General features: G+C 39.8%; 1 protein-coding gene across 3 annotated transcripts; it reads left to right on the plus strand.

Moving 5' to 3' along the window:
• The first annotated feature begins 360 nt into the window (after positions 1 to 360).
• Positions 361 to 24,323, plus strand: LOC133918857 (RHOMBOID-like protein 9, chloroplastic). Of its 3 annotated transcripts, none has more exons than XM_062362944.1 (7): positions 370 to 673; positions 1,194 to 1,702; positions 1,775 to 1,889; positions 2,815 to 2,980; positions 4,461 to 4,631; positions 5,485 to 5,639; positions 23,911 to 24,323. In XM_062362944.1, exons 2-7 carry the CDS (start codon positions 1,201 to 1,203, stop codon positions 24,134 to 24,136), a joined length of 1,335 nt encoding a protein of 444 aa, XP_062218928.1. In that variant the 5' UTR covers positions 370 to 673; positions 1,194 to 1,200; the 3' UTR covers positions 24,137 to 24,323. The 3 variants fall into 3 exon arrangements, with proteins under 3 accessions (XP_062218927.1, XP_062218928.1, XP_062218926.1); XM_062362942.1 differs by having other exon boundaries at positions 373 to 704; XM_062362943.1 differs by lacking the exon at positions 4,461 to 4,631 and having other exon boundaries at positions 361 to 704.
• The last annotated feature ends 167 nt before the right edge of the window (positions 24,324 to 24,490 follow it).

Raw genomic sequence — 24,490 nt, forward strand, 5'->3', positions numbered from 1 at the left:
CGACCAATCGGACGGTGCAGATTTGGCATTGTTGCATATAGCTGTTTACTCTGCGGTTGTCACTCCACTGCAGACGATGCAAGTCCGCTTCAAATAGTGATCGGCTGGCTCGCAAACGCCATCTTAATCAGAATAAAGTATTTTTGAACATTTCGTTCCCTAAATCCCGTCAGCATCGTTTCCCTAAATATTATCAGGAAACGAAATATCCGAGAGTCGACACGGGCGACAGGGTGCTTCTGAAGGCTCCAACTGCCCCTTTCCTGAGCAGGACCCACAAGCGCCAGCGTACGGCGCGCCATTGGGCCGGCCGCCGATAAGGCGGGGCCGCGCCCCAGCCGTCAGTCTCCGCCCCGGCTCCAACTGCCCCTTTCCTGAGCAGGACCCACAAGCGCCAGCGTACGGCGCGCCATTGGGCCGGCCGCCGATAAGGCGGGGCCGCGCCCCAGCCGTCAGTCTCCGCCCCGTCTCTGCCACTCCTCGGCCACGCACTTGCTTCACCGCCAAGCCCTGCCACAACCACTAACCTTGGGCATGTGTATACGCCGTTGCAGCAGCCCAGTTCGAGCCAGCGTCTGGATCCGATGGCCACTTGCTCGTCTGCATCTTCCAGCTGCTGCACGTAAGAGAGAAGGCGAAACGCGCGCGCGAGGCGCCGATATACGCAAGCAGGGTACCGCTCTAATTTCCATCCCAGAAATGAGGTACTTACCTGTTCTGTTTACGTGATTAGCTACCCCAAGTTTGTTTCAGTTTGATGGCTCGTGCTGATTGATTGATCAGATCTCTATCTTTTAGTTATTCAGCAAATGATTGAATGTTCACTTGATTCCTCTGCTCTTGTCGAATTGGTTGCGTCTTTCATCGCCGAGTCGTCAGAAAATTTTTACACACATTTCTTTGGCAAATTGGGACTGGCTGTACTTTTATAATTTTCGTCCTAGAATGTTCTCATCAATGTCCAAATAGAATGAATCTTTGAACTTAAGAATCTTGAGTAGGCCGATTTGGTATCATATAGGATAGAACCGTTTAAGATAGGATGAACATTGTTTTCATATGTATATCTATATATCTAATTTCTGATCTTAGATAACCAAATATGTCCATGGTTTTGTTTCCTTCATTTGAAACAGATGAATTGGTACATGGCTATTGGGTACTAATGCTCCGTGATACTTTTAAAATTTCAGGCATCTAATGGCAGGGGTAGTTAAATGGAAATTGATTTCTTGTGAACAGCTCGATCATAAAGGAGTTACAACAGACAGATTGTTATTAAGATCTAATAGCCCTATGTGTCACAGCTCCCTACATATTGGCCACTTTGGGAACCGTAACAGCCTCATTTTCCATTCTTTGAAGTCAATATTAAGACCAAAGCTGAGACGGTATGTCGTTGTCAAGGTGCACAATAAAGAAGCTGACGAGAACTGCAGCTCTAAATTTGCTTATGAGGACAATGAGATATTTTCTAGTGCATATCAAAGAAAAGATGGAAATCAACTGAGGGCATTGGAATCTTATTTTTCTAAACTAAATCCCGAAAAAGCTCAGCAGCTATGTTCTTTGCCTCAAAAGAAAAAACACAAAAGTGGCCTGCCGTCCTCAAATGAAGGTGAAGCAAGCATTGTTAGTGATAATGCCAATTTCAAGAACAGGATAAACTCGTTGCAGGTACACTATAGTGAAGGAAACATAGGTAAAGTCACTTGACTAAGCAAAGATGTATGGCCACCAAAACTTAGTAATAAAAAGAACAATGTTACTATAGGTACCAGGAGTTACCGCAACACTTCCTCTGAGGATTACAAGGACTACTTGATATTTGATGAAAATAATTTCCTGGACATGCATAAAGATGATCAAGCATCCAGTTTCTTTTTGACGTAAGTACTGAATCACTCCTTTCTTTTTACCTTCTAATATCGATGCATATTGAATCTGCTGTCATTTTCATCTAGCTACAATATCCAACATGGTGCAATATTTGCACTGCAGAGGGCAGAAACAAGTTGGAACTGCAATATTACTCGTATAGCATGGCAAATTTAGATAAGCTGAAGTTATCTCCTTCAAAATTTGGGAACATTCCAAAATTATAGCATCAGTACCATAGATACAGTGAGAATCTACTACTACCATCCCCTGCAATTAGCATTAAAATGGAAATCATCAAACAAACAAGTAACAGATAAATAATGTCATCTCCTACTGTGTGGGAGCAATATGTTCACATCAAAGGTTCAGAGAACCAAAGCTGGCTGAAACTGCACCCTGGCCTAAAAATTGTTCTTGCTTTTGTTCTGCAAAATCCAATTTCTAGTTTTTCAGATCTTGTCTGGGATAAATTTTTGTTTTGCAAATTTGGTTGAGTTTTTCAAATCTTGATGTAAATAACAAGTAATAATATGGATATTCCCATGAAATTGGACAAAAGACCCAGGGTTCACAAAACCGAACTGAACCTTGTCCAATGTACCAGCTTGTTGTTCCTCGTGGTTTCCTCGCATGCCACTGGATAAAACCTAAATCCCTTATATGCCACTGTCAGTGACTGAGGTGGGCCTCACACGTCATAGATACACCGATGGCATATCAGGATTTGTGAGATTTTGCGATGGCATATAAGGAAATGCCCCTTTTATAATCCTTTATCACATCCTTGTATTACAGCATGCATGTGGTACTAGTGCTCTTGCACAGTTTATCAGAAATTCCATAGTCATGATGTAAATAGTTAACTAACTACTAATAAATAATCTCATATTGGCATATTTTGTGATCTAACTTTTGAACTGTGTATTAATGCAGAAACTTATTGGCTGCTATCAATATTGCAGTTCTGTTATTCGAAATAGCAAGTCCAGTGAAAGATTCTGAAAATGAATATTTATCTCTCCCTTTGATGTATGGTGCCAAGATAAACAACTTAATACTTTCAGGGGAGTGGTGGAGACTACTAACACCAATGTGCCTGGTATTACTTCTAACTCTATGCTGGATAAATATCACAATGTTTCCTTTTATTCATTTTTATTGTGATAGTGATCTATTAATTCTAGAAAGGCAAAAGCTATCCCACACTCCAAACAATATAGTTTTGAAGGCCATTTTGTGGTTCTTGTGCTACAGCTGTCCTTTTCTTAAGTAGCTGTGCAAAAGGAGCTCAGAAAAAATTAGCAGTTTGTTTGGCAAATCACATTAGACTCCAAGTTTTCTTCCTTTACCTGTCACACTCGAGGTTAGCAGTCCTCCCTTTTCTGAACTTGTTCAGTTTGCTCCATTAATTGCACAATAAATTTTATGAAAAGTTCATATTTAAAAAAAAATTAAACCAAACTAGGAGGAACAAGACGGCTTTTTATTAAGAAGAAATAGTTACTCAAATTTGCGTTGAAGAGGACTTGAACCTGAGTGATCTAGACCTACATCCACACCCCTAGCCCAGTTCCTTGGAAAAGTGCATATTACAACCCCCCCCCCCTTTCGATCCTCCCAATAGTATAATTTCATTATTGAGCTACTAAACAGTCTAAATTTCAGTAGTCAATTGTCGAAAACGGTCAAATCATCATTCACCGTGACCTGAAACAACATGGTCTTTTTTCTTTGACATGGCAATCTGACAAACATATGCGTGCATGTGCCGATCAATCAGCAATTTAGCGGAACTAGTTTTATGTCAGTCAGCATAGGACTCTTGAGTTGCTTCAAAATTCGATGGGAAAAAAAGGAACACACTTGCTTTATTTTATTTTATTTTGTTATGCTGTACATGTACTGCTAACCAGTGTGCCATGTCAACCAAATGTTTAGCTCAGGACGCCATGTCAACCAGAGGATCAGTCCTTGACTAGAAAAGAACTTCAATTATTTCATAATTTTTGTATGTAGTTTTAGTTTCCAAACACTATTTTTATTAGCTCCATAGAATTTGAATGTTATCTATGCAGTTTTATTTATTTAAATAAGCTAACCATGTTATAGTAAAATGGCACAAATCAGGAGTTCAGCTTTCAATGAAAATCTGTTTCTACCTCCCAAGTTACTGTAAAATGGTATCGAGGCTTTCCTCATCCAACACCATTTCTAGGTTACATAATATGACAATAGAGATACCTTAAGAAATACAACAACTAGAAGTACTCCTTCCAGCACTTGGGCCAGAGAATCCAACCAGAAGAATTCATAGATAAATTATACCAGTCTTCATCACAACTCACAACCTTGGGTCTTATACTAATTATATATTAGGAAATACATTTACTCCATGCATAACTAATTGGTTGCCTTCTTATGGAGTACTAATATTCAAAAGATTGCACATCACGATCAAATAACCTACAGCTGCATTTTTCGTCCCTTATTTTTCAACACATTAATTATTCTCTGTCATTTGGGCAGCCGAGTAACCCACTCATCTTATCTGAATTGTTTCTGTGATTTCGCATCTGCAGCACTCTGGTTTCTTACATGTAGCCCTTGGATGTTGGGTGTTGCTTACATTTGGACCTCGAGTGTGTAGAGCATATGGTCAAATGACGTTTTTTCTTATATACATATTTGGAGGAGTCTGCGGTAATTTCACAAGTTTTATTCACACACCAGAGCTAACTGTTTGTGGCACAGTAAGTTGCACACCTACCTGTGCTATCTTATTGGATGGAAAGAAATGCCCGTATGCTTGTTATATTTGTTATTTTCATCTCTCTAATCACTATTTAGATCTTTATTTTTTAATGTAATAGTAGGAAGGGAATATTACATTAAGAATCTGTTTTAAGGGTTACGATTTACAGAAAAAAACGACAATTTAAACTTTCTAGCCAATATTTGATTTAAGCTCAGTGGCATTTGAAGGGAAAGAAAGTTTGCAGTGGCAGATCGGGGGTACCAGTCTAGCAGAGTAGAACATGATTATATAAGGGATTATTCCTTTAAGAATGCCTAGATCCAAATGATCAGAACTTTGGAATCATTTTCATATAACATATTTGTAATTTTACTATGCCTTGTTAGATATTTTGGTGGCTGAATAAGAATTTCACTTACTGTTAGCATCCTTCATAGCTGGTATATCTTTGTGTGCGTAACTTGCTTTTGTTTTAGGTAAATTTCATAACGTTTTTAGCAAAATAGCATGTTGCTAACTTAAAGAAATATCTTGTAGATGTGGTCCCAAATTCGTGGCAATGATACAGTCTTACACAGACTTCGTAAACTTCAGTTGTTGATTCTGAATACTAATGTTGCTTTATGAATCTCGAAACAGGCCCAGTATTTTCTTTATTGTGTACCTAACTTGCCTTTATTTTAGGTGAATGTTACAACGTTTTTAGCAATATAGCATGTTGGTAACATAAAAAACATATCTTGTAGATTTGATCTCAAATTCATGCAATGGATATAATCATACGCAGACTTTGTGAAATTCAGATGTTGATTTTAAAAACTAATGTTGCTTTTTGAAACATACAACAGGGCCCAGTATTTTCTCTAATTGGAGCATGGCTTGTCTATCAGAGTCAAAATAAGCAAGTCATTGACAAGAATGTTTCAGAAAGTATGTTCTGGCAAGCTGTGATAGCTGCAGCATTGAGCTTCCTACTGAGCATTTTTGGGGGAATTGACAACTGGTAAAGTAACTAATTTGTCACCTTCCTGTACTATTTGATTTTGTACAATCGACTGCCTATGCTATAATTTTTTTAACTGCTGCCCCTCTACTATCCATTTTGTACGATGCCCCATCTTAAGGTTATTTTGCCGATTAAAGAACTTGTTCCAATTTAATCTGTCCCAATCTAGTCAGAATTATCTGATGTGCACTAAAAAGACTTTATGTTTCATTTTAGATCCTAGCCCTCTACATCATGAACATTCAATTACTTGTCTAGAGTGGTCTGGATGCAATTGAATATCACTATGCCAGAACAACACATTAGTGACGGGTGATAACTGTCGTTAGTAATGGGTCTCATATTTGTCACTAATGATGACACATTAGTGTGACGGGTGATATAACATACCCGTCACTATGTTGTGTCTCCTATGGCTTGAGCAGGTCTGTTGCCCGTCACTACTGATGGTCAATAGTGGCGGATACATTTACCACCTGTTATTAATGACTTAGTCCCAGTGACTAGTGTATTTACCACACGTCACTGATGACTCGATCATCAGTGACCTGTGCATTTACCACTCGTCACTAATGACCGAGTCATTAGTGACAGGTGCATTTATCACCCGTCACTTATGACTCGGTTATCAGTGACGGATAGATTTCCATCCAGTCACTGGGACTCGATCGCACCCCGTCACTTGGACAATGTCATCAATAACGGGTTGTAACCGCACCATGTCACTGGGACTCGGTCATTAGTGACGTGGTAAATGCACTCGTCATCGATGATCGTGTCCCAATGACAGAGTGCGGTTACAACCCGTCACTGATGACATTATCCTAGTGACGGGGTACGGTTACAACCCGTCACTGATGAACTCTTTAGTGACGCGTGACGTTTTCACCCGTCACTAATATGCTCATCCCCCTAAGGGATTTTACATGTTTTCTGGCTGCATCCTAAAACAAAGTTAGGATTTGGCAGCCGTCTTCTCCTGCAAACATATCACACCAGAAAACATATATGTGCACCATATCGATATCAGGTAACATATCAAACATATCACAACAGTACATCCACCATATCAACATCAGGTAACACATCGAGACCACTCAAGTTTAAATAATAATGTACATAAGTCGCAAGTGTACATTGAGATAGCTCAAAATTACATAAATCGAAAGTGCAACAACAAATTGCACAAGTCACTGTAATGCCTCCCTACAATGGAACTCGGCTTTTGACGAGACAACTTCTGTCATTATGAATGAGGCGATCCGTCCTCGAATGTTGAAGAGTGCAGGCTTCTCAATGTTGTCATCTAGTATGTTGAATTCCTGCTAAATAAAAATAGTAATGGAAAAAGTATGCAATTAGCATGAGCAAAATCATGTTATTATTTGATATTAAATGAATAAAAGTAGTTATAAAAAGACTATACGCAATTATCTTACATTTGGGGATTTCATATCCTTTGTTGCCATGGCTAGCAGCATGTGACGCACAACGTAGAAGCCGCAGGCATTACCCGGTGGTTGTTGGTGGCACCGAAGAGAAAAGAAACCGTCAGTTTGAAAGAAAAAGATGTAGTAGAGTATTTACAAATATGTCTGATAGTACTTACCGTGAAGGCATTCTTATGTGTCAGTGTACGGGGCTTATTCGGATCGTACTTTGGATCACAACGCATGTACATGTCAAATACCTTACATGCAAAGAGGGATCCATTAGTCAACATTTGAATAAAGTTTGAAAAGTTCAATATATAATCTAAGTCGTGAAGAACTTACTCGTCGAAGATTTGTTTGACCAAAGTATAGTCATGAACTCCCCGTTCGTTGTTACGTCCTACTACTGGTCTTGCTAAATCAAGGTACCAGACCAAGTTTCACTTGGAAGCAATGACTAGTAAGATCCAATGATCATCCATATTGTGGGCGGCCATCAGGTAGTCCTTTGAAAAGTGGCTCATTGCCCTAGCCACATATCTCACAACGAATTCCTTATCTTGTTCTATCAAAAAAATCATCATAATTTGGAGGTCAAGGAATCCGAAGGGCTCCTTTTTCCTCGTTTATTGCATCAAATGTCTATAGATAAGAAGTTAGTTACATTGGAGAATTACTGAAAATAATTAATGAACATCTAAGGTCTTACAATGTAAAGCATCACAATAACTCCATGTCTAGGCCATCGAGGTTGAACCACATAAGTCTTTGAAGTCCACGATAAAGTAGCCATCCCCATTCAAGAAGTGATGATTTTGGTATTGGAAGACAATGGAACTCTTCTTCACTCTACAACCTTGCAGGTAGTAATTAAGCAACTCGACACAAGATTCTCCCACCCTCCGTAGTGGATCTGCCGTCATCAAGGGCTTCCCAAACTGAAATTTTGTCCTATCACGCACTTCTTGGCACTTGAGTCCTTACCAAAGGACTTGGACTTATTTAGCAGCTACTTCTTAGACCCTAGCTTAGACTTTTTGTTTGGGCTACCCTAAAGTTCCATAGCTAGAGATGACAGAGTGGGCAAAGGCGATGCAGCTGGCTCATCTGGAGGTTGAGATTGGGGTAGGGAACTCAGTGCACTTGAACATCTAAGCGGATCGCTCCTAGATGATTCCATGTGCACCAAAATGTTCCCCTCTTCCATTGGATCCTTTGAAGGCGAACTTCACCCAGTTTTCGGATCTCATCATTGGGGGGATGAGCAAATCTGTGTTCACAATATTAGCATGTACAAAATCCATGAAGACCACGATATAGCCTGGACGTATCGGGACTGTATATAACACCTGGACCTCTGGATACACTTGAGCCTTCGCAACCTTAAATTAGTAGTCACCAAGTCTTATGAGCAGTGAGTATGGATGGAGAGGAAACAAGTTGTTTGACCTCTTAGGAGTCTTGACTACTCTTGCGTCCAACAATGTGGCTATCACCCACTGGTGCACTAGGATTACGACTCCCTTTAACGCAAACATTTGCATGAGGTATTGATAACCGCTCTCCATGATTGATTGGATCAACGCTTGCACATCGATTGGATCCGACCTCTTCCTCATCTTGTATATCATGATGTGTTCGGGAAAGCCTAACTTCTAGCCTTATGAACTGGACATGTCTCGCACGCGACCTGGGTGCTCAGGGTTTGCCATCGCAGCGGAGAGCTCGTCATATTCCCTAACCACTGTGAATGAACTTTTGGTAGATTGGGTTGCTATTTCTTTCACCTTTTCAGCGACTGACTCGACTGCGCTGGATTTGAAGGTGATTTCTCCACTATCCATTAGCTTACCCCTCGCTCGCAAATACTATTACGATAATCCCAGGAATTGCAACCAAGGATTCTCATGGCGTTCGTTTGCTAACTTTTCATCCTTCACCTACCATTTCTCCATTTTCCCCATGTACCCACCTGTGCCCAGGTTGTGGTTCTGCTTGTTCTTTGACTGAAGCTGCTTCTTTGTTGAACCCTCTATTTAGAACGCCTCTGAGGTCTTCAACCCCACAGAAGCTTCGAAATCCTCCCTTTTCATGTATGGGTACTTGCTGAAGGGCTCCAACCCTTTTGCCATATAATCATTCACATGCTTGCTCTTGTGGCTTCCCCAAAATTTGGCAATCAGCAAACCTGCAACCTTTGGCCTTTATGTTCTCTGGGAACTCCAGAAACGTATTGACGCTATCATTGAACAAGGCATTATATTGAGCCATAATGAAGTCATCGAATTACAGAAGGGTCAATGGCACCCTCTCCTGAGCATTAAGGCCTATGAGCTTCCGCAACTTCTGCAGGGCCTTCTTCTTCGTAGGCATACTGTCATCATCAATTTTCATGACGGTAATCTTGCCCGTTGACCACTTTGGTTGTACCCTTGGCTTTTCATACTGTTGCTCCATTAGGATCTGGTTACGCATACATCTGACTAAGAGCTTGTCCTTCATCAGAGGATCCGGATGAAGACTCGTTGGCAAACATCTCATAGATGCTAATATGTAGATACAATGTATAAGTATTAGAAACTATATTCACTTTTATATGTATTTATGAAAATATTATGTATTTCTTATCTAAAGCAAAGGATCCTAGCTAATTTTTAATGGGCAAAGATAGGTCATAATTCCATTTGAGGATATGTGGTCCAAATAGGTTTTCATACTCTTGTACGGTTCTAGAGAAAATTTTGGCAGCACCTTCCCGGTGTTTCCCAAATACACATCTCGACAACACGTCGAGAGAGGTTGTGTATCCGGAGAACAACAGGAAGACGCCACCAAAATTCTCTCTAAGAACTATGCAAGAGCATAGAAACCTACTCTCAGGCCATATATCCTCAAACTGTCCAAAGGACATGGACAATTCGGGAGTATTTTCTTATAAATATAATGAGTTGCCAAGTCATATTTATAATCAAACGCTCCTGATCAGGAGATGTAGGTGACGCAAACTAAATTAATTTTTAGGATTTTCTTACAAAGTTAATTTTAACTTTCTAAATATCATCATAAAGCAAAAATGGACGCAGCAAATAAGGAGGACCTTACAATGATTTAATAATAATCTGCATAAATAAGCATTGCATATCATGTGTAAAGAAAGAACTAAACAAATACACGAATACGATTTTTGGATTGTTGTAAAATATGCAACAATATGAGCAAAAATAATATTCCAACAATAACATTAGAAGGACAAATACACAAGTAGTCTATAAACATAATCTTACCAGCATTGAACAGAAGCATATTATGAATAATTGAGGTACAAATGTATAACAATGAGATTGTGCATAACTATTTCTTTATAAATTATCAATTCAGTTAGCCTCAGGGCTTATAAGGTCCCTACTCCCTAACTATCTAAAAATTCTTCACCAATTGGGCAAGACAACAATACAACTAGTTACTAATCCTGAAAAATTGTTACTGCTCTATAGAATATAGCCACAATTTTTCAGAGAACAAACTACCTGTACAACACGAAGCCAACTAGCATTCAGGAAAATGTAAAGCTCATGTCAAACTACACTTAAATGGCTCTCTAAACAATTAACCAAACAAGAGTTGCTCAGGCTGATAGCATAATAGAGATATCACCAAACCAATTAACAAGTGCTAGTAGCAGCAGTAATCCAACTAGAGCAACATGCATGCAAAGGATATAAACTAGAGTACTGTAAGAATTGTCCAATCTCAGAATTTAACAACTGTCATTAAGCTAAGCACATCCTTGGCAACAACACGGTCTAGCATGACAGCACGATAGGGTTACTTGGACAGTAGAGAAGCTGAGCGTCAGCGAGGAGGGGCAGCAGGCATCGATGAGGAGGGGACGGTGGGAGGCCTACCTCGACGGATGAGGACAATGGCAACACACAACATGGTGGCGCGGGCTCCTCGATGTCTAGGTGCTCATCGGGGAGGAGGCAGCGAGCTCCTCGGCGTCGGGGTGGTGATTCTCGATGACGGTGGTGTGGGCTCCTCAGCATTGATGCAGTGGAAGATGGCGTCGGGGATGGGGATGGGGATGGAAAGGAGACGGCGACAGCCTCGAGGATGGTTGGGAGAGGGAGGGGGGCGGCCTCGGTGATGATGGCGCAGGGGCCTCAGCGTGGACATGTTGAGGAGGAGGGGGGCTACGTGGGTCGAGGAGGTAGGTGTCACGACTTTGGCAAAATTGGGGTGTAGGGTTCAAGACCCGTTATATATAACAGATTATTAGTGATGGATCATAGCTCTAACTCGTCACTAATGTGAAAGTCATTATTGGTAGTTATAATCAATTTTATACTAAACACCACCTATATTCCGCTCTTAAACTTGTAAGAGTAGTGAGAATTCAATTAGTTCATACATCCACAAACACATGATAAAATTTAGAGTAAAAACTTAACTGGCCTTTTCAACAAGTTTAAGATCAACGCTAGTGAATCCATACTTGTCTTTTCTAACACCCTTTGTCTTGTGTACCCAATAGCACCAAAGTAGGGGTACCTTGAATCCCAAGTAATCTGGTTCACAGATCTCTATCTGACCGTAGTATGTGCTCCTGTGCATATTGTTATCATAAGAATCTATATAAACACCGCTGTTCTGGTATGTGCTTTTCTGATCTTGGGCAACCTTATAAATATGTAATTGTTTATATCGTACCCTTGATATATTGTAATTGTGTATATAGGCCCCCCTGCTAGTTTATTGATCAAATCACTTGTAGGAGTAGTCGATTGATTGATTTGATCTCGAAACCAAGTGTTGAATCTTTGCATATGTTCCTTTGCAAGATAAGTTTCGGTCCGCCCTAGATTCTCTTAAAGAAACAACTGCTTTTTCTTGTTGATATATGGGGATACTTCGCTCATTTGTTGCAACACGAGGAAATGAGCTTGGTTGTATGCCTTAGGGTCAGGAGTAATTGCATGTTTACCCAGAATGCCTTGACCTGTGAGCCTATCCTCGCGGCGAGAATGGGACACACTAATTGGGTTATATGAGTTCGTGTAAGTAACGCACCACTCCACTACCTCCTCTGTAGAGTAACCAAGTGCAATTGCAACCCTAAGGTAAAGCTTGATTCCTTACGTACGACTTGAGAATGCCAATGAATCTCTCATATGGATACATCTAATGTAGTAACATGGCGCCAATGAAATAAATCTCCTTCACAAGGTAAGCTATCATATGGACTATGATGTCAAAAAAGGATGGTAGAAAATACATCTCGAGAAGACATAATGTCTCAAACTGTCTTTTTTCTAGCTCTGCTAACGCTTTCGGATTGAGTACCTTCTGACCAATTGCAATGAAGAAAAAGCACAGGCTCATGATAGCATCTTGAACAACAATTAGCAACATGTTTCTAATTCCAACCGTTGTCATCTGCGTCAACATCACATAGAAATCATAAGTTTTCATGCCGCCAACCATTTTCAGCTCTTTCACCAAAATAAGTCTTCTAATGTTTGACGAGTAACCGGAGGGAACTTTCATATTGTGCAAGAACTCGCAAAAAGGAATTTTCCTTTATCCATATCATTGGTATGAAGCTCCGGCCTTAAGCCCATTTCTTCAAGATCAGCTCATGCGTTTTCATGATCATTTGCTTTTTCCTTCATGTTGAGCATTGTACGGAGGAGACTATCGTAGATATTCATCTCTATGTGCATGAGGTCAATAGAGTGGTGAATGTCTAAGTATTTCCAATAATCTAACTCTCAGAGAATTGATTTCTCATTCCACATTCCATTTTCATCACTCGTGGAGGATCATTTTCGTTTGTCAAGGACAACATTGATATTTTTAACCTTATCATAGACATCTTGCTCGCTAAAATGCCTTGGATGGTGATGCTTTCTTCCTTGTGCCATCAAATTGAGCCTTCATTTTTTGGTACGGGTGGTTCCTAGCAAGGAAACGTCGATGCCGTATGTGAACTGTTTTCTTTGACTCGTTCAACCACATACTCTTAGTGTCATCTAAGCATTAGGGGCAAGTTTCACCTTTTCTTTTACTCTATCCTGACAAGTTACGATGTACTAGTATATCATTAATGGTGACGAATAACATGGCATGTAGGATGAATTCTTCTCTTGTACTGATCTCAAACCTCAAAGCCTTCGTACCAGAGTGCTTTAAGATCATCCACCAAAGGCCCGAGGTACACATTGATATCGTTGCCAGGTTGCCTCAGATCAGGAATTAAATTCGACAATACAATGTATTTTTGTTTTTAACAAAGCTAAGGTGGAAGGTTGTAGATAGATAGTACAACAGGCCTGAAGCTATATGAGGTACTCATGTTATTGAATAGATTTATGCCATCTATGCTCATAGCAAACCTAATATTTCTTATTTCGTTAGTGAACCAACCAAATGTAGAATCAATAGTTCACCACTGAGTTGAATCTAGGGGGTGTCATATCATTGCGTTATTTTTATGATCCTCCTTGTGCCACCGTAGCAATTGGGACTCCTTTTCGTTTGTGAATAAATGCTTCAAGTGGGGAATTATAGGAAAATACCACATCACCTTCCTAGGAGGTCCTTTTCTCTTGCTGTCTTCTTCCACGTCGCCATCGTCATTTCTACACTTGTATTGATGGGTTTCACAAACAGGACATTGATTCAGGCCTGTATACTCTCCACGAAACAAGACACAATCCTCCTTATATGCATGTATTTTTTCTATTTTCAATCCCAAAAAACAAATTATCGCATCATAGATGGTCTTAGGCATCTTGTTCCCATCTGGTAGCATGTCCCTTATCAAATACAACAATTTAAAAAGCTTTAAAACTCCTATAAGACCAACGATGGGTTGCCTTCGATTGCATAAGCATAAGCACCGCAAACAGCAGTATGTATTTCTCCTTACAGCTAGGATAAAATGATGTCTTTGAGTCTCGCACCAGTTTCTGCAATTTGGCAAACTCACCATCACTATACTCATCGTGCCCCTCAGCGTTGCACACCATTTGGTCTACATTCTCCACGAAATCCATGTAGTCATCATTAAATCCTAATATGTCTGCATCCCTGAGATAATCATCCATACCATCGGCTAGCGAGAGTCCTTGATCCATACTGCCGTTCGAGAGGACCCGATCACAATGAGACTAAGGCTCAAATGTCACTTGAATTGACGAAACCTTGTGAAAGGTGTGAAGCTCTAACACAAATTGTAGAGCTAGATATGAGCCCTAGCTCTGATATCAATTAAAGGGATCGGTGACGTCCTAAGAGGGGGGTGAATTAGGATACTTAGAATTATTTCAGCTCCAAAAATAAACAAGATAAACCTATATCGAATTTTATCTAGATATGCTCTAGGTTAATCTAGTGTGTCTACTCTACCGATCAAAGTACTTACAAACTATTTAAGAAGGTAAATTGTAAGAATGTAAATGCGGAAATGTAAATAAGGTAGAGAGAGCAAACTTGGCACAAGAATTTTTTTCCCATGGTATCGATGGAATGAATACAACCCCTAGTCCACATTGGAGCTCCACTAAGGATATGCTTCCAGGCGATACCCGGTCATGGCTATTGAGCCACTAAGTCACAAAGACAAGGTCTTAACCCAGATGAGCCACCAAGCCACTAAGGAAAGGACTCACCACAAGCCTCTCTTCCAGTCCCTGCCACCGTGATCACTTCGGAGAGTGAGCCACCAAGGTAAGGATCTCCGCGTCCCTGTACACGCTTCTCGTCTTCGCTCCACACCAAGTTGGAGGGTCAACAAGCTTATCGGCGAGTCACCAAGATTCTAATGTGCTAGCATACCACTTGGTACAAGGTTGGATCACTCCTTGATCCACTCTTTAGGCAACAATATCCAAGCAACACTTTCTCTAGGCCTATAAGCACTAATTACTCACTAATCTTGTACTTAATCGCCTTAGATAATCATATTAACCACTTTGGTGGCTTGGATGTCTTCTTAAGTGTGTATGAGCTTCCTCTAGACTATAACAGCATGCCACACCTTCAAATGACTAAGTGGAGGGGTATTTATAGCCTTAGACCCACACACTAGCTGTTAACTTAACGGCTTAGGAAAGTTGTTAACACCGGTTGATCCGGTAAGAATAATAGTACTAACACCGGATCATCCGGTGAGTATACTCTCACAAACTAGCCGTTGGAACCCCCACTCAAGCCTCTGTGAACACCAGACATTCCGGTGTATAATTCATCTCCTTCACCAAACTATCCGATGAGTTATCCTAAGCCATCCGAGCCAACTGCATCCTCTCTGGGTAAATTGCTCCGGTGAATGCATCCGGTGCACATCACTTCATCACTAGACTATCCGATGAGTTGACTTCAGCCAACCGAGCCAATACAACCCTCTCTAGAAATAATACTCTGGTGTACACAGCATCGATAACCGGACCGTACGGTGCCTTGAACTTCGTTCTTTAACACTTGGCACCCTATGTAAATTAATCCGGTGTTAAGCTTCCGGTGGTACAACACATACACCCGACCTTCTAGTGTGTTCAACTCCTTCTGTGCATTTGCACTGTTTATTGTCTAGTGTGACACATTGATCAACGAATCATCTGGTGCTTTGATCTTCAACTTCAATGGCTGCAACTTTCTTTGGATAAAATGCTCCGGTGTGTATCTTGTCTGATTACCGGACCTTCCGGTGAGGTCTTCAGACCTCTCTCCCCTTTGTCAAATATGCTTCGGTGCGATCAACACCCAGAGCACCAGACCATCCGGTGAGTCAAATCTTCCTGTGAGTTCTCCAATTCAGTCCAATTTTGTCTCGATTGTGGTGGCTTTTTCATTTATTGCATCTATGAGACCTACTAATATATATTCTTGACAAACATATTAGCACCATTGACTATATTGCCATTAATCACCAAAATCACAATCATGGCCTAATAGGGTCATTTTCGCTACTATCTCCCACTTTTTAATGATTGATGATGACACAACCAAAGCAAGTGGCAAATAATAAATGATACTAAATATCAAGATCATAAGCGAGCATAAAGTCTTACCACATTGCTTGGATGTATATTCTTACAACTTAGTCCCCCTTTATTGTGGATTTCTTTTTTTCATTGCAACTATCTCTCTTGAACGACCTATGCAAGAGTCTCTTTTGTCAACTAGGCGCCTAGCATTTTTTCTTCACCCTCTTTGTCGACTTCGGTATTCCTAGACATCTTGCTAGTTGCTACAATCTCCTCGACATTATTCATCTTACAAACTTGCATCTTGCTTTAGTCATCAAAATTCTTTCCCTTGTCAACAATCTCCCAAAAAGGGCTATAAACATATTTTGAACTCAAGGAAAAAACATTAGAGCACATGGGAGAGAGCTTCAAATTATGATCTAATAAAAGGATACAAATTGTATGGATATCACTACAAATAAATGATACTAATTATAGGCTATGAAAGCATATGGATTATAATTTATAAAACTCACATAATATAGTCTAAGCTCTCTCTATATGTGTGCATACATACAATGAGAAGGAAATATATGCACAACTAGACAATATATCAAAGATAGGAAGTTTAAGCTATATTTTACATGGAGGTAGCTTAAATAAATAAAATATTTGATAATGATACTAATTAAAGTATTTAAGCATTGCATATCTCTAGGGACATATTTATTGCTCCATGAGACTACAAGAGATACAACTCGCAACACATATTAGTCTCAAAATCACAACCTATACGATATACTCCCACTAAAAGTGTCCATACAATTGTTAAATACTTCTGAGATATATGCATTTGTTATTGATAACAAAGGGGATTTATCTTATAGATTGGATCATGACACATGAAAGATACCAATTGTAAAAACTAGTGCCAAGAAATGAACTTACAACTAATAAATCATGTACGTTACTCATGGGTTAGAGATAAACACAAGAAACCTAGCATATGAAAACCTACACTAGGCATTGCAATAAATTAAAACAATCATATGCAATCCTAGACGAGGCAAATAAGTTAGAAGAAAAAAACAAAATGCATGAACGTAAGTCTAGCTATTATTTAGCTCTTTTACCTTTGGATGGGGATTTGTGTATATGATGATCATGATTTTTATCAAAGCACCTAAACTTGTATACTTGGTTTCTTTACTTGAACCTTCACTTCATCTTGTGAGGCAAGTATCCAAATCCTCATAGACGCTTCAGGTTTCAAGTTTTCTTTGGAATCCAAACTGATTAGGGTTCCTTCATATTGGTGATCATATTGGTGATGACTTCTTTAGGCACTCAAATGGATTAGTTCCACTTCCAATCATTTCTCTCAATCATGTGTGTAATCATCTTGTCATTGTCCTTCTTCTTGAGCTTGTAGTGGTTACTCTTGGTCTTGATCTTATAGTTAGGCTTGGTGTAGATATTGGAGGTCTTATTTGAGAGGTTGACCATCTACTTCTTATACTTGGTCTCCTTCTTTCACTTGTCTGCATTGGAAGGACTTGTGGCCTTCTTGATGACGTTTGAAGCATGTCACAGTGGACCCCTCCGTAAGCTTCTTCACCATGAAAGCATGATTATCTTGAGAAGGTTGGACATGTCCTTTGCCCTTTAAACTCGTCAAGTGCTTCTTGAGCTTCTCCACTTCCTACTTAAGATTATCATTCTTTTGTACAATGAGGTTGTTACATGATTTTACAATAACATTCTTAACACAAATCTCATTGCAAAAGGGTGAGCTAGATAAAGAAGTAGAAACATCTACCTTAGAATTAAATTAAATAGAGAGGTAGATTGCTTCAAAGGAACCTTAGTTTGAGATTCAATGCACTCAAATTTAGCCTTAAGCTTATCATGCTCCTTGTTTAGCAAATTAAATTTGCACAATAATTATTTATAATTAGAAACAAGGTAGCATTAAGTGCATTGAATTTCTTAAGCTCTTTAGATTATTTTTTAAGGACCCTTTGTTGCTCATTGGTCAAATAAAGAAGTTTATCATAGGAGAGAGAATTCTCATCGGATTCATCATCACTTATATTGCTATCTATACTTTTGGCTATGAGGCACTTGTGTGATGACTTATGCGATGATGATCTCGAGAAAAAGCTTCTCTTGGGGTAATGGATAGTGATGCTCTCATCACTTGAGCTTAAATCTTTATCATCACTCACTCATCTTCATATGCTAGCAAGTGCCTTGGCTCTCCCCTTTTTCTCCCTCTTCTTTATCATGGTCTTCTTCTCCTTATTGATGTGATCTATTATTTTGACCAAGTCCTTCATAGAGATTAGGTGATAAATCTTGGTATTGATCTTCTTAATGTTCTTCTCTACTTGTGAGATGAGTTTGGCTACCTCGGGATCCATCTCTTGATTGTTTGAGGTGCTTTGCTCATTTTCTTCATATCTCTCTTCATCTTCATCTCCATTATCTTCACTTCATCTTGACTCTTGCTCTTGTCTTCTCATTCTTGTCTTCATGTGTTGGCATTGAGCTTGCTTGCTTTTGAGAGCAAAGTTTCTGGTATCGGATGAGGAAGAAGCTTTCACCCTCCATGTTCATTGTTATCTCATGGGCGGTGATCTTATCGAGCACTTGACTTGGTGTCATCTTCTTAATATCATTGCTGTCGTAGATGATGGAGACTATCAACTTGTACTCCGGAAGAAGAGCTTAAAGTGTTCTTCTCACCACTTGATCATCTTTAATTGGCGTCAAACATGACCCATTGATATTATTAACAAGAATGTTTAAATGAGAATATATATCATTAGCACTTTCATGGGGTAGTTGTTTGATACCATTGAGCTTAGTAACAAACACATGATATTTCTTATTGCGCACATCCTTTGTGCCTTCATGTATTTCAATGAGACTAATCTAAATATCGTGTGTATTGGTGACAGAATAAACACAATTAAATGTATCAACATATATAGATGATAAAAGGATACTTTTGGCTAGTGCATCTAATTGCCTCTCCTTGTTGGTGGTACGAGGTCTCATCTCATCCTCGGTGACTCTCCAACCATCCAACCCTCGAGCTTGTAAATAACAAGTCTTTAGAATTTTTCACTAGGGAAAGTTTGTGCAATCGAAAAGTGAAGCACTATGAGAATCCATCCCAACCCCGAACGTCACAACTTACTAGACGGTGAAGCATAACTAATCACAATAAGACTAAGGCTCAAATGCCACTTGAATTGGCAAAACCTTGTGAAGGTGTGAAGCTCTAACAAAAATTGTAGATCTAGATGTGACCTCTAGCTCTAACATCAATTGAAGGGATTGGTGACGTACTAAGAGGGGGGTAAATTAGGACACTTAGAACTATTTCGGCTCCAAAAACAACATAAAAAAACCTATATCAAATTTTATCTAGATATGCTATACGTTAATCTAGTGTGTCTACTCTACCAATCAAAGTGGTTGCAACCTATTTAAGAAGGTAAATTGCAAGAATGTAAATGCGGAAACGTAAATAACATAGAGAGAGTAAACTCAGCACAAAAGTGTTTTCCTGTGGTATCGTTGGAATGAATGCCACCCGTAATCCATGTTGGAGTTCCACCAAGGACATGCTCCCAGTCGGCACATGGTCATGGCTATTGAGCCACCAAGCCACAAAGACAAGGTCTCAACCCAGATGAGCCATCAAGCCACCAACACAAGGTCTCACCGTTAGCCTCTCTTCTAGTCCCTTCCCACTGTTATCACTTTGGAGCTTGAGCCACCAAGGTAAGGGTCTCCGCGTCCCTGTACACGCTTCTTATCGTCGTTCGACACCAAGTCGAAGGGTCAACATGGTTATCGGCGAGTCACCAAGATTCCAAGGTGCCAACATACCACTTGATATAAGGTTGGATCACTCCTTAATCCACTCTTTAGCCAGCAATCACCAAGCAACACTCTCTCTAGGCCTATAAGCACTAATCACTCACTGATCTTGTGCTTAATCGTCTTGGATAATCATATTAAGTACTTTAGTGGCTTGGATATCTTCTTAAGTATGTATGAGCTTCCTCTGGACTCTAGCAGCATGCCACACCTTCAAATGACTAAGCAGAGGGGTATTTATAGCCTCAAACCCGCGCACTAGCTGTTAACCTAGCGACTCAGAAAAGTTGTTAACACCGGCTAATCCAGTAAGAACAATAGTACTAACATCAGATCATCCGGTGAGTACACTCTCACAAACTAGCTATTGGAACCCCCACTCAAGCTTCTATGAACATCAGACATTCCAGTGTATACTTCATCTCCTTCACCAAACTATCCGATGAGTTATCCTAAGCCATCCGAGCCAACTGCATCCTCTTTGTGTAAATTGCTCTGGTGAATACATCTTATGCACATCACTTCATCACTAGACTATCCGATGAGTTGACATCAGCCAACCGAGCCAATACAACCCTCTCTAGAAATAATACTCCGGTGTACACAGCATCGATCACCAGACCATCCGATGCCTTGAACTTCATTCTTTAACAGTTGGCACACTGTGTAAATTAGTCCGGTGTTAAGCTTCCGGTGGTACAAAACATACACCCGACCTTCTAGTGTGTTGAACTCCTTCTGTCCATTCGCACTGTTCATTATCCGGCGTGTGCAATACATTGATCAGCGGACTATCCAATGCTTTGATCTTTAACTTCTCTGGACAAAATGCTCCGGTGTGTATCTTATCTGATCACCGGACCTTCCAGTGAGGTCTTCAGGTCTCTCTCCCCGTTGTCAAATATGCTTCAGTGCGTTCAACACCAGACCATCCGGTGAGGCAAATCTTCCTAGGACTTCTCCAATTCAATCCAACTTTGTCCCGGCCACGGTGGCTTCTTCATGTATTACATCCATGAGACATACTAACATATATTCTTGACAAACATGTTAGTCCTAATGACTATATCGTCATTAATCATTAAAATTACAATCATGGCCTAATAGGACCATTTTCGCTACACCGTTTTACCCCGACCTTCCATATCCGTCAACGCAGTACTCATGAAAATCTTTACCCCGCTCATGTACTCATTACAAGTACGGCAATCAAGGTACATCTAACTTTGATCCACCATCTACAAATTGAGAAAATATTCATTATTAATAGAAACGATAGAATAGCTAGAATAAGTATAAAAATTATAACTCAATTTAACTAAACTAAGTGTGTGCGTGTGTTCTAGTGAGATTTAAGACAGCAATTAACATCTAAATATGATACATGTTATGTATGGCGAAGGATCCTAGTTAATTTCTACATAGGCAAAGATAGATCCTAATCCCATTCAAGAATATGTGGTCCGAGTAGGTTTCCATGATATTGTACAGTTCTAGAGAAAATTTGGTAGCACCTTCTCGTTGTTCTCTAAATACACATCTTGACAACGAGTCAAGAGGAAGTGTATCCGGAGAACAACATGGAGATGCCACCGAAATTCTCTCTAGAACCATACAAGAGCATAGAACCTACTACTCGGACCACATATCTTCGAACTATCCAAAGTACATGGACAATTCAAAAGCATTTTCTTATAAATATGACGAGTTGCCAAGTCATATTTATAATCAATACTCTCGAACGGGAGATATAGGTTATGCATATACATTAGTTCACTTTTACAAATACAATTAACATAATTCCGTCATATACATATCAAGATATGAAAGAAGAAAAATTTTGAATACCAACTTAAACCCTAGAATCTAGCAAATAGGAGCAAGACGAGGAGGAAAGTGGGATGTAAACTTTCAAAGGCCAATGGGGACAGCCCACATGTATCAAGATTTAGGGGAAGGAGCAAAATTATTGATTCTATCTCAAACCATAGAATCCACCATGCATATATGCGGAAGAGGAGGAGGAGAGGGGAAGGCAAACCTTCAAAGCCCAAGGGATAATCCCAACTTCAAATCACCAAGATTTGATTGGTCCTTAATAGAATCGCCAAAAAAAAAATCATCCCTTTGCAGAGCAGCCGACAGACAGACAGTGTCTGGTCATGCTACTCGGCGTAGAAAATAACAGTACCTCATTAGTGATGGGAGATAAGGATACCCGTCATTAATGACTTTTACATTAGTGACGATTGACAACTACGACCCGTCACTAAGGACTTTCACATTTCCAGAAGAGATCGACTTTCAGAACAGAGGCATGCAAATAGAGAGTACTTCAACAGATCGCATTCAACAGAAAAAAACTGAACTTTGATCCCATTCAACATATCGCATTTAACAAACTAGAGTACTTTTCAAATTAAACTAGAGTACTTAACCCTAAATATACAACAAAATAACCCTAGCTACTTCCAACTTCTCGCCGCACGCATGCAAAATAATTCTCACCGTAGCATCGCAAAAGAACATCCGAAAAGAACATTCTACACCTACGTCAACCAAATAATTCTAATTAACATCCTGCATGTCGTCTTCGTCACCGGCCGTGCCTAAGTCATCGACGTCTAGAAGTCATCGTCGGGGTGCATATCGTTGTCGAAGTCTTACCACACATCCCGCTCATCGTCGTCATCCTCCTCTAGCTCCTCCTCATTCTCCTCCCCCTCCTCTAAGCAAGGCCTCTTTGGAGCTAGCTCGTCGAGAAAGTACTCCAAGTCAAGACTAGAGGCCTCCAATCTACCGGAGTTGGCGAACAACACCCCGTCATCCGATAACTCCAGCGTCGCCTCTACCACGTTGTCAGATGAAGGCGGAGGGGTAAGCGAAGTCGGCGGTGGCAACAAAGACCGTGGAGTGGCTAGAGATGGTGATGGCATCGGAGCATCCATGGCTAGGGCAAGAGTGAGTAGAGTGAGAGTGAAGTGGTTGACGGCGCATGAGAGTTATAAGGACATCCGTTATATTAGTGACAGGTGACAACTATGACCCATCACTAATGACTTTCACATTAGTGACGAGTCTCTTTAGAACCTTTCACTAATGATGTTACATTAGCGACATGTGCCCTGTATACCCGTTACTAAGGACTCAATCATTAGTGACGGGTTTTATATTGACCCGTTACTACTATCTTTAGTGACAGGTTGTTCTCTTGTTGTCATCATTAGTGACAGGTCTTGGTCGGTCCTAGTCTGAGCCACATATTAATGATGAGTCGTCACTGGACCCATCACAAATAATGCATTAGTGGCGCATACTGAAGAGCTGTCACTAATGAGTGTCTTATTTGATGGTTTCTTATGTAGTGCATTATTTTCATCAGAACTAGTATAGATTTGGGAAAAAATAATGTCGACCAAAAATTTGAACAGCACCGAAGTATTAAATGGGAGGCCAGGATAGTCTTTCCCACCATAACAAATACCTGGATTATGAAAAAAGTGTTAAAAGTTAGAGCTAAGAGTATTTTTTCTCCTAGCAACCGTATGTCTGAAACAATTAATTGTAAGGTTATATTGCTCCTATTACAATTGTAGGTTGTTTGGACATTAACATTGTCTTCAAGGCACCACTTTGGCCAATTATTTGTCCTATATTATAGAACATAAAAATTTATATTATGGAAGTAGATTTCACAATGAATCTATAACAACTTTATGAAACCAACCTAATATGTTGTGACTGCCAATTTAAAGGATGCTTCATATTTGGAATAATAGTGGGTATTTAAAAGTTGGAGATAAGGGTGAGTAAAACAATCTTAGGTAGTAGAGAAATTGACATCAACAAAACTATATTAGCACAACCAAAGGAGCTATTGTTTTTGTCTTTTCTAGCCATTTGTCGCTTTTAAACTAATGGTACATGAAACATTAGAATCTAGCTGTTTTGTCTTTAAATTAATTTCAGGGCACATCTTGGGGCGATCTTTTCTGGATTTTTCTTCGGTTATCTTATATGCCCAAGCATAGAATTGGACAATGCTGCTAAGAACGGTCAAAAGGAGGTTGTGGCTGTTGTTAGGCGACAAGCCGATCCATGCAAATCAGTTGCCATCTTTACCATAAGTATACTCACACTTGTTGTACTCACCTTCGCTTACGGGACACAGTTCAATGTTATGGATCTAGAATAGCTCGCCAACTGTATTTCATAATGTGAAATGAGCACGAGATGTAAATAATTAGTTTGTAGTATGGACCAATTATATATATTCAGGTTAGTACAATCTCTTTTTTTTTTGTAGTCGAGATTTGTAATAGAGGTTACATATAAATTTTAGGGAGGTTACATATGTTATTTTATTTGTGTTACTTTGTCCACTTTAATCCAAGAAATTGCGCCCAAATAGATAAAAAAATATTCACTTTAACATTTCTTCCTCTATTTTTTCTATTTCCCATATGATTTCATATATCCCCAATAAAATGACGCTAATGCACCTTTCACCATTGAGGCTTATCTAGATGGGAGATGACTAGTGAGGTAA

The sequence above is a fragment of the Phragmites australis genome, chromosome 5 (genome assembly GCF_958298935.1).
Source record: "Phragmites australis chromosome 5, lpPhrAust1.1, whole genome shotgun sequence".
In the NCBI taxonomy this organism is placed as follows: Eukaryota; Viridiplantae; Streptophyta; class Magnoliopsida; order Poales; family Poaceae; genus Phragmites; species Phragmites australis.

Coding starts and splice junctions, on each gene's coding strand:
- LOC133918857 (XM_062362942.1), top strand. CDS start 535: ATGTGTATACGCCGTTGCAGCAGCCCAGTTCGAGCCAGCGTCTGGATC. Junction 1,890..2,814: donor GCATCCAGTTTCTTTTTGAC/GTAAGTACTGAA, acceptor GTATTAATGCAG/AAACTTATTGGCTGCTATCA. Junction 2,981..4,460: donor TACTAACACCAATGTGCCTG/GTATTACTTCTA, acceptor TCGCATCTGCAG/CACTCTGGTTTCTTACATGT.